The 12,083-nt window shown below is 33.3% G+C and overlaps 1 protein-coding gene across 1 annotated transcript; it reads right to left on the reverse strand.

The window, feature by feature from the left end:
- Window positions 1-7,373: 7,373 nt before the first annotated feature.
- On the reverse strand, window positions 7,374-11,783 carry LOC120279321 (formamidopyrimidine-DNA glycosylase). The gene is given in 11 exon segments (XM_039286239.1): window positions 7,374-7,964; window positions 7,967-8,035; window positions 8,127-8,161; window positions 9,022-9,121; window positions 9,226-9,303; window positions 9,671-9,721; window positions 10,010-10,135; window positions 10,226-10,294; window positions 11,184-11,241; window positions 11,330-11,381; window positions 11,468-11,783. Coding segments are annotated over 11 exon segments (1,209 nt in total). The 5' UTR covers window positions 11,697-11,783; the 3' UTR covers window positions 7,374-7,622.
- Between the last annotated feature and the right edge of the window lie 300 nt (window positions 11,784-12,083).

The raw sequence follows: 12,083 nt of genomic DNA on the forward strand, positions 1-12,083 counted from the left end.
GGGTCCTCAAAGATGGTAAGGTAGAAGGATTCAATATAAGTATGTCCATAATGAGAAATCTTTAAAAATTATTGTGTTTATGAGAAATCTTTAAAAATTACTGTGTTTATATTTTTGAAAACTTTTCAAATGACAAAAGCCCTTGAATATTTGGATCTCGAATTAAAGCATATCCATGAGAAAATTAGTTTAGATAAAGTTACTTTTTATTGTTTTGCAAATGGAAACCATAAACACAGGTTCCACTCTGAAGACCATCAATTAAATTTTCTGTGTGACACCTCTTTAACGTTGTTGTATAATTTAACAAAAAATCAGAAAAATGTTTGTACTATGCTGAAAAGTTTCTAGATCTTAGTCATAAGAAATCCAAAAAACTAATAGAAATTGATTAAAAATTAGAATTTCTCAAACAGCAAAAAGATTTAAAATTGCTCAGACAATTACCTAATAGAGAATACATACAAAATCTTCTCACATCTATCAATCAAGAACCTACAAAGGTTGAACAAGAGACTGTTTTCTTAATCAAAACTCTGGAGGCAAAAAGTCAAAAAATTAGAAACTTTAGTTTCTAAACTTATAACAGTTGTCAATGAGCTTCTATGAGTAAGGATAATCCATAATTATATAAAGCTCAATAGAACATAGACAAATTTTCTTTTGCACCTTTAATTGGTTTTTATAGTAGTTCTTCTACTACTACTAATTCCAAGCAGAATAATACCATAATTGAATTGCTCTTATCACTTCATAAGAAGCTCGATATCTTTCTTTCAAAAGAAAAACAAGGAAATATTGAAGAAGCAATCTCTGAGCTTACTTCAAAAGTTCAAAACCTTAAGATAGAAGTGAGTACTGAAGAAAAGCTAGTTGTCAAATCCTCTGCTAGTGTTTGTTATGTTTGGCGAGATCCTAAAGAACAAATGGAAAAATATAGAAGACTCCATGGCAAATAAACAAATTACAAAGCTTCCCAATCAAGATATTATTAGAAATTATCATTCAAATCCCTTTAGAAAATATCACAAACAAAAATCAGGAACTAACGTTGTCATAGAACAATTAATTAACCCTGAACAACAATTAGACATTAGCAGAGAATAACAAGCTCAGCTTGTTCTAGCTGAAGTATTACATAAACATGGGTTCTGGGAGACTACGCCTAAAGCTTATCAACATAGGAGTGAAGAAATTATTTCATGTTGTTCATCCCAACAACAAGTCTCTATGAGCTTTTTATCTAATGACTCAAAAAGAGAATTACAAAAAAGATAATATCCTATCATACATATAGGATTAGTCTTAATAGGCGTTCATGGCCTACACTGAAAAAATTATGGAGCTAAAGTACTGATACCTCTAGTAGATTCTTCAGATACTATTCCAGAAAAAGCAAGTATTGGTTCTATGGAGATTGATATGTCCAAAAACCATGAAATCTGTTTTCTAGCTCTAGACATGTCTATGACAATTAATGATTTTTGTAAATATTTTACATTAATCATTAAAACAAAAGGATATGATAGTATGCAACAAAGAGAAAATCTATTAATCTCAAAAGCTTTGATTGGTAGACTTGGGTATAATTCCTCAACAGCTTATAAATTAAAAATCGACAATGTTCTAGTCCATTTAGAAACACAAGGCATCAAAGCTATTGAAGGAAAACCAATATCTTCTGATATTTATATCGGCGATGAATGGTCTATTTCGTTAGAACCTCAATAGCCAACAGTTATCCATTATTGGCCATCAACAAAAGGAAAACATACTTCATCCTTTAGATTTATAGATCATAAAGCATCGACCTCCGCCCATGAAGTTGAATTAGAAGATGAAATAGAGATAATTAACATCATCATAGCCCAAGACTCTCATCTTTGGATAGAGGATGATTTTGATGACAACATTGATATTGATGATATATAGAAGCCTATAAACTTCCAAATGCCTACTAAAGATCCAGATGTTTTTGAAGAAGCCTCCATTTCTCTTCCTCTTTTAGAGGAAATGCAGATAAGTAATCATGATTTGTTTACTTTATGCAACAGATAAATAATCTTGAATTAGATTTAAACTATCCGACTTTACAAATAGACAGAATTTTTATGAATGAAGCTAAAAGTAGCAGTGCTCCTACAACATTTCCACAAACTAAGGTCAGTGGAGTACCAACATTTGGACCACCTGTAGTAACTCCATGACCTATAACTCAAATACCTTTTGGGCAACCAAATAGAGTATCAACAGCCATACCATATCTTTATGATCATATTCCTGCATCACCTTCAACAAATGCACAAATAGGTTCTATGTTAACTTTGCCTAAATTTTCTACATGGGAAGAAACTATTAGAAGATTGGGAGACCAAAGATCTTGAGCAACCGATCCGGTGGAACAACTCAAAAGATAAAGAAGTATCATTAATTTCTTCATGCTCGTTACAAGTTCGAAGTACCATTCATACAAATAAGAATCCCCTTCCTTACGTGATTTCTTCTTAGTAATAATTTAACTCATGTAGCCACAAAAAACTTTGCTGAGAACATCGATAAGGTTATGTATTTTTGAAAATTTGCTAGGAGAAACTGTAAAATTATATTTTCAAAATTGGAGAACAGCTTTTCCACAAGAATTCCAAGCACTTGTTAATGGTGTAGAAGATACATCCAATATAACTTCACAAATTCGACAAATTATTTTAGGATATAATAAATATCGAGGTCAAGAACAAATATAGCGACAAACTTTTTTTGACCTAGATAAGCTTATAATATCCAACTTGAAGGATATAGAACAATACTCAATAACCTTCTTAGCCTTAGCAGGAAAAACTGGTGCAACATTTCTAAGTCCAGAGCTTAGTGCTAAACATTTTAGAAAGCTACCTCCATCTTTCAATACAAAATTACAAGAGCTTTGGGATCAAAAATTTCCAAATATGCTTGTTGGAGTTGCACCCAGAATAGCATTCACCTATAAGGTATTACAAGATCTATGCACAATCAATGAGCTAAACATGCAAGCCAAAGATTTTTCATTTTGCAAAAATATTGAGGTTCCAAGCCAATAACAAAAAAGCCAAAACCCAAGAAAATTGCTACATAGATCAAGAAAATACCAAAGGCAAAAGGCTAATAACAACCAAGTACGAAAATTTAAAGCCTACAAGAAAACTACTAGACCATCAAAATGCAAATGCTATATTTGTGGAGAAATTGGTCATTATGCTCGAGAACATAATAGTAAAAATGTCAATAGAGCAAGACTACACATATATCAAGAACTTGATCTTGAACAGGATTGGGACATAGTAAGTTTAGATAATGGAGAAGATCTAAATGATTCAAATATATTTTCCTATTCTGATAACAAAACAGACCAAATAGAAAGAAGTCAGATTCTTATCTCTGACTCCATTATCATGGTTTTAAATTAAACATATTATGATTGGAATCTAATAAGAGCTACCAAAAGACTGACACAAGCTCGACAAGATTGTACACATACTTGGAACCACCATCCAAATGTTGATTATATCAACAACATTTGTTTTTGTAATATCAAACCTGTCAAAGGAATGAGAACACAATGTAAGATTTGTCAAATCTTACTATGTGTTTTTTATGCTAATCTTAAGTTACAGGTAGAAGTACCAAGTAATCCCCTTACACATGAAAAAGCCATGCGAATTGTTGAATTAGGAGAAGTAAAAAGTCTTTCACAACAATTGACAGACAATAAAGGCCAAAAAGCTTGCAGATGATTTGTCCACCTTGAATCTCGAAGAAGAAAGACAAAACTGTTTAGAAGAACAGGTATGTATGGCTTCTATTCCTGAAACTGATGAACAATCTTTATACTCTGTAGCAACAGTAGTAAACAACCTGTTAAATTTTACAGCTATTCTAGAAATTGGTGAAAAATCGTATCTTGTTAAGACAATTTTAGATACAAGAGCTACTAAGTGTTGCATTACTGATAGTGCTTTACCTAAAAGCTGCTATGAAAACATGGATAAACCTGTTACTCTTTTAGGATTAAAATGTAGTAGAATTTCAACACTTAAATTAAAGCAAGCCACAGTGATTCTAAACAAAGAAAAATATCCCCTCCCTTAACGTATGTCACGCCCAGTATATCTGATAATCTTCAGTTTGTTCTTGGGATGAATTTGGTTCACTCTTTTAAGGGAAGAATCAATATCTGTCAAGGTGTTATTACATTCTATAGAAAAACAGATATTATCCAAACTTCTCCAATTGTGAAGCAAATAGATGGATTAATGGTTGCAAAAGAAGAAAGAATTTCAATAGTTTTTGAAGAAGAAGAAAATCTCTCTTATGGAGAAATCCAACAGATACAAAGATAGTCTATTTTACAATATAGAAAAATTAACTGACTTTGAAACCCAGATAATTCCTATATTAAATAGACTAGAGCAGTTGTAGTACATAGGCAACAATCCATTAGAACACTTGAAGAATAATAAGGTCCTATGTCAACTTGATCTTATAAATCCAGATATAACAATACAAGACAAACCAATTAATTATACCTTCACTAGAAATGGCTGACAAGTATAAAAAACATATCTCTGAATTAATGACCTTAGGAGTCATACGACCATCTACAAGTCGATATAGAACAACTGCCTTTATTGTCAATAAACATTCCGAACAAGTAAGAGGCAAGAGTCGTACGATCTACAATTATAAAAGATTGAATGATAATACATACAAAGATCAGTATACTCTACCAGGAATAGGTTATCTTTTATTAAAGATAAAAGATAAAACTGCTTACATCAAGTTTGACTTAAAATCAGGATTTTATCAAATAATGATGCACCCAAACAGCATTGAATGGACTGCGTTTATATGTCCACATGGCCATTATGAATGGCTAGTAATGCCCTTTGGTCTCAAAAATGCTCCTGCAGTCTTTCAAAAGAAAATGAACAATATCTTTGGGACATACTCTGACTTCATCTGTGTTTATATTGCTGACATTCTGCTATTTTCTAATAACATTAAACAACATGTCCAGCACTTGCTTAAATTCTTTGAAATATGTTAAAAAGAAGGATTAATTCTCTCCAAAACAAAAATGAAGATAGGCATTGCGAGAATTGATTTTCTGGGCCTTGAAATTGGAGAAGGAAAAGTTAAGCTGCAACCACACGTCATAAAGGCCATAATAGAATATCCAAAACAGCAGCTCGAAACAAGAAAAGGGTTACAAAGATTTCTAGGAATACTAAATTACTAGAATAAATGCTCCCTTAAAGGAGAAAGGAAGTTTAATTCCCAACATATTAAAGGGATAATTGAAAAATTACCTCCTTTAATTTTGCCAACACCAAACATTTACATAATTATAGAGACAAATGGATGTCTAGAGGAATGGGGTGGAACCTTAAATGGAAACCATCAAAAGATTTATCTCCCTCACATGAAAAAATTGCTAGGTATTGTAGTGGAGTTTATAAAACAGCTATTACTACAATAGACGCAGAAATAATGGCTTGTATATATACTTTACAAAAATTTTCTAATATTTCTTTATAAAAAAAAGAAGAATTTACTCTTCGAACAGACTGTATGGCCATAGTTAATTTCTATAATAAAATCAATAATAAAAAATTATTTATAAACCGTTGGGTAAATTTTGTAGATCAACTAACTCGGATTGGTCTTATTGTGCATATTGAACATATCAAAGGAATGGAGAATCTGGGAGCTGACAAATTATCAAGAATCATCTCCACAAGTCCTTACAGATAAATGGCTAAAAAAGATAAAGGTAATGAATTACCACAGTCAATTAAAAGAAGTGTAAAAGGTAAAAAATTACCACAGTATATAGAAGGTAATTTTAGGCTTCTTTATGGACTGGAACTTGATGTTCAACAAAAGACATTAACAAATGCATTATGGAAAGCCTCTACAGCAACAGTGAAAATCAGTGCCTTAAATGCATTATGTAACTATTTTACAAAAGAAATGAAACAAGATTACAAATTCTTTGTAATCTTTGAAGGTAAGAAAGCAGGAGTATATCATACATGGGGAAACCTGCAAAAAGCTGTAGGAAAAAGGAATACTCCACAGGGATGGTGAGGGTTTTATACCCAACACCCAGCAGAAACTGCTTTCAGGACTTAATTACAATCTGAAGGAATAAAGATTCCACAGTAAATCATCTCTCTTGCTGCAAGCACAAGTATTCATGATAGATACAAAGAACATAGAAGGTTTGTTGTCCTTATGAATTTAAAATTGACTTACGAACAGCAATGGCTAAGCCAATTATCTATTGAAGTCCAAATAATAATCTCTAAAAAGGCAAACAAAACATTTCTTTTTGATCTTGAAATAACTCAAGAGATCATAGGAGATTTAAATGAACAAGCTACTCTTGGGCTGGAAGTAGTACAATACAATGGCATGCCTCCTCAGAATAACTATGGTCCATCTATTCTCTTAGCTAGAATTGATTGGAAACTTTTTGGACTAAAACATCTTGTTACTGAAACTCTTCTATAACGACATGTTATTATTATTAAGTATTGATGAAGAAGAAGTGCCAGAATTTTTTGGACCAAAACTGCAAGAATTGATAAGAGGCTATGCTAAAGGAGGACCTTTTGAAGCCCATATCATCTTTGAAATACCAAGGTATCATGGAAAGAAAATTATACCTGCAACTCATCACATACTTCTAAGCAAATCAAGATCCCATTGGAACTCCTACACAATAGGACCTTTTCAATTGCATCATGCATATACAAATTCTACGCATTATTTCGTGGATTTTAAAGGACCTACTGATGATTGGGAATTATTAGCCGAAACCCTAACTGCTAAAGTATGAGTACTCAATGGTGTTGCAATCAGAAGTCGAAGCCATAGACCTATTCCAGGACGAGATCCAGAAGGTTTTGGTAGAACTGATTAACTAGCCAATATAATTTTCAGAAATGAATGAAGACTAATAATAGTTCACTATCATACAAGATAAGATTCAATCTCTAGAAGATTATTGTAAAAAGTCTAATATACCCTCGACTCTTTCAATAATAGAGGGGTACCTTTTGTAATTTTCATACTTATGCATCCTACCCTTGCTTTAGACAGCTAGCATGAGTATCTATGTGATTTTCACAAGAGTTCTCTTATCTATATAGACTCTTTGCTCTTGCAAGGGATATAATTCAGACATCTCTGAGCCTTTTTTAAAATAATAGAAGAATTCTTGAGTTTGATCCAAGGCCTTTCTCTCCTTTCTTTTAAATTAGCACTCTGAGTACAAGGAATAATTGAAGAAACTCAATAGTTCTCAGGGAGGTCAGTCTCTCTCTCTGTCCTTATTTTATTTTTTAGTTATCCTTTTATAAACGATCCAACTTCATTGTCTAATATGCCCAACAATGTAAATCTGAACCCCAATTTAACGTTCTGCACCTTTCAAAATAAGTGTCAAACAGAGGCAAGCTCAATAATCTATTTACATCTCAAAACTTGAGAGTCAACAAAACACAAAGCAAACACAACACAGCATCATGCACCCTAATTTTTCATAAATAAACTACCTGTTCGAGTTTTCCGATTCCACATTACATCCTATTTCTGTGCTTTTTTCTGTTTTGCCTTTGCTTGACCGGAGTTTGTTCGCTTCGGCTTTGTTTTACCTCTTGCTTTTTTCTGTGGCTCATCTTCATCACTATCATTTTCGATCTGCTTCTTCTTCTGAACAGTTGCGACCTTGCTCTTTTTCGTATTTGTCCTTTTGTCCAAATCCTCCTCACTGCGGATTCTTCACCACTATCATCATCGCTCTGCTTCTTTCTTCTAACAGTTGTGGCCTTGCTTTTTTTCTCACTTGTCTTTGCATTGAAATCCTCATCACTGTCAGATTCTTCAGCTTCACTGCTTTCCTTCAATTTCGACCTTTTCGTCTAGCTTGAACTACTGTCTTGCCAGATTGTGCTCCAATCAACTTCTGCAACTCTGGTACAAAGGCCGAAGTCTGGCGAGCCGTATGGAGAATATTTAAGTCAAAAGATATTATACAAATACTCTATGTTTATGATACTTTATCTAAGTTCACAGATACTTACACGGCCACCAGCTGTGACGAAATCTATCTTCTTACCTGATACAAGAAAATTGTACAATCTTCATACTCTGGTACTACATAAACTTTAATGTGCAAATGCGTGTTCATGCTCCCATTTATATGTGAGTGCGTGAATTATATTTATAAGTCAAGAGTTTGTCGGATTATCATACAACAAGATGAATCACATTTAAAATAAGTTACTGACATGAGAACATGAGTAATTCACTGACATAATTTCTCAAAATAATCTCAAAGAGTTCTTCTCTTTCGTTGGTCATGAAACTCAGTGCCTTGGCAATCCTTAGTTCAATAAGTGTGATTTATAACTCGGGACCTCACAGCAAAATTTCCAGTTGAGAAAATATTTAGATAATAAAGGCATGAGGAATGATCCAGTACGTTTTGATAAAAATCAGTTATTTAAAGGCTAGAACCTTGAATTTCATAAGTCTTCAAAAGTAGAATCTCATGCTTTCATAACTCAAAGATATCAACATACATTCATGAAGTTAACCGAAGAATTTATTCAAAATGCAAGAATGATAAAACACTAATCTTGTGCATTCATCTCAAGAAAACTAATCGTGTGATTTATTCTTCTTTTTTCCATAACAAATATACTAAGAAACCTGTGTGTCCCTTCTGAAGAGAAAAATATCTTGAGAAAAGGGATACGTTGGAACACATGACAATGCAGTTAATTATAACCAGACACATTAGGTAAAGGATCAAACCATCTACGAATGCTTTTCCAGGTTTCTTTTCGCGAGAATGAAAAATCCAATTCTCAGGAAACTGACTACTATCAGCTCCAACTTCCAATGCTTTTTCAATAACCTGTAAAATTTAATTGATTTGGGTGTCAAGCATATGAAATAACGGGATCTTCTTACCATTCAGTTTTCCAGACTTTTTGCCCCATCGAACATGAAACAACCACTCAATTGGGAAATGAGTAGAATCGGCATCAACTTCTACTGCATATTGAATTACCTACAATTTTACCTTTTCTCTTTGCTTTAGACATCACCAAAGTTTCTTCCCCCAAAAGTATATTGACTCTAGAGTGAATGGATAAGATTTCTGACAAGACTCACCTCCTTAATGCATCTGTGCAAAGACTGACAACTCTCTTTGGACAAGCTCGCAGCAGGTTGCAATGGGTGAATACATGCCTAGGAAATTGAGGATGCACATTTTATCTATATATTTAACATGTACACAGTAGCAATTGCAATAGAAATATGCTAAATTAAGCATGGTTGAGCATGGATGCATGACAAATCCCATAAATCAAAATTGCAGCATAACACATTATCTGATAAAAGAATCATTCAAACAAAATAAGCTCAGCTCTTGTATTTAGACAGAATTCCCTATGCCTAAAAATCCATGTTTTGGGAATCTCAGGTCTTGCGTTCAAATTTTTCCATGTCTACCATACAAATTAGTCTACTTTTAAAATTATGGTTTGAACTCTGCTTCTCATAAATTTCAAGTAAAATAAAAAAAGAGAACTCTTTAATTCAATAATGCACCAACCTGATAAAGAACTTCATCTGCGACCCAATTACCAATACCTGAAATGAAACTCTGCATAGAATAAAGAATCTGATAAATCCATCTTATCAAATTCATAAAAGCATATTATTAAGAGCATAAAATTTGAAGATGAGGTAATCTCAACAGTTGAACTAGATTGACATATTGAGATTAACATAAAACTAAGAAAATTTATCAACAAGAAAGGGTGACACACACACTCCATACATGTGGACAATATAAAAGAAAAGAAACAGCATTCGGTATGTAGAAGCATAGAAAATATTCAGAGAGAGCATCCAGATAATATGAGCTAGTAAAAAACATGTTTTCCTCAACCTGGTCAAGTAGCAAAGCCTTAATTGCAATCTTCTTCTCGCTAAGAGAGTGCACAAATTCATCCAATGGCATAAGCTCTGTTAACGCATCTGGACCTAGTGTAGAAATTGGAGGCACACCTGTTGGCTGTGCCAATGAGGTTAACAGCATACCAACACAAAAGGCATGAACTACTGATTGAAATTAAATGATGAGCTGCTAAGTGAAAAGGGGTACATCTTCAAGCAAACGAACTCTGGCAAAACGTCTCTTATCAGTGAAAGAAAATTCTAAGCCATCTTCGAGCTGCATACGAAGGATAAAACTCATATCATCAGAATAACAATTAGAAGAACATACAAAAGTTTCATGAAATGGACATCTCAATGTGTAACACAACAAGAAGTCGCTATCATAACGAACGACACAGAAATTTGAAACTTTCAGACTAGAAGAAGGAAACAACAAGTAAAATATCCATAGATTACAAAGACAAATTTGCTACAAGTACGCCGCTTTCTAGATGGTGATGGTATTTCATGAAGCATGAGATCACTGTCTATTCTTAAACCAATACTTTTAATTCATAAAAACCTTTCTGAAATGTTATAAAATTTGCAGATATACTTGGATTTGAATATATGCATAAATTATTTGAATCTGAAGATACAGGTAAAAATGTGTTTCCCTTGTTGTGAACACAGTAAAAGATTTTTACAAACCTTTTTTATTTTTTGAGCAAACCTTATATTTTCGGTCTTAAGACAACTCTTCTATATATATATATATATATATATAATAAAAACCATTTTTGTGGCCATAGAGAGTAAGTAATTAAAGATAAAGAAAACAACCAGAGAATTTCATAAATATATGTCACACCAAAAGCATTAAACACTTCAAAGTTAGATTTTTTTAATAATTTAATAAACCAAACATCAATAGATGCAGAATTTGTCTTTATCCTTGATAAAGCCCTCTCCATGTCTTTCTACTAACTATTTCAATGCTCTATAGAAACCCTAATTTTTGCATACCCTTTTATGACCACACAAAACCTTTGCCAAGAAAAGGGTCGAAACCAGGTAATCAGTGAAAGTAAAACCCTAAATAGAGTAAAAGGCAGGGAAGCACCACATCTTTGCCATTGCACACTAACAAGCCCTAAAAACCATGAAAACAGAATGCACATTACCTCAACAAACACTTTAGAGTACTTCGATGGCCACTCTTCCTCATCACTCACCACAGCCCTGAAACACTACACCAAAACCACATCAAAACCTAAACCCCCAACAACCAAAACATACAATCAAACCTTCATCACCAAAAAACACAAACCTCTTATACTTCGTCACTGCCACTCCCTTTATATAAACCGCTCCAGCCATCCCTACAGAACCATACACAAAAATCCAATCTTTACAAAGAAATCCTCAATTTTCCTCAATTACAACTATTTTAGGTTAAAATTCAAACCGAATTGGAAGGAAGGGAAGGGAGGGGAGTCAAGCTGGAGCCACAGGTTCTTGCCCTTGCGGTGGGTGGCGACGATGGTCTTCCCAGTGAGCGAGGACTCAAAGACAGAATGTGGCACGCCATCAATGACCTTCGCGTCATCAGCGGCAACGCATTTACGGATTCTCTTGCCCACGCAGTGCTCTTCTAGGGCTCGCCGAGCCGCCTCCACCTCCGGGAGCTCCGGCATGGCACGAATGCTAATGCTCTTTGGTTCTCTTTGGTTCGTGCGTTTTGAGTATTGTCACAATTTGGAGATATATTAACCGTTCATTTTTGCCTCAAGATTTGTGTGAAAATGTTCTATTATTTAATTTAATTTAATTTTTAGAAAGGTAATAAAGATAATACCCACTCCGTTCTTTTTTAGTCGTCACATTTTAGAGCACTTCTATGTTTTTTTTACTTATTATATTAGAAACTTTATACATTATTAAATAATTTTTTTCAAATTTACCTTTTAATTTAAGTACTTGTATAATTTTTAATAAATCAAAATCAACTAAGCATTAAATTATATTCTCCACTAGTGAGGTTTTCAATAGGGGTAATTTTGAAAAGTAATGGATTTTTTTAT

Source organism: Dioscorea cayenensis, chromosome 16 (assembly GCF_009730915.1).
Source record: "Dioscorea cayenensis subsp. rotundata cultivar TDr96_F1 chromosome 16, TDr96_F1_v2_PseudoChromosome.rev07_lg8_w22 25.fasta, whole genome shotgun sequence".
Taxonomy (NCBI): Eukaryota; Viridiplantae; Streptophyta; class Magnoliopsida; order Dioscoreales; family Dioscoreaceae; genus Dioscorea; species Dioscorea cayenensis.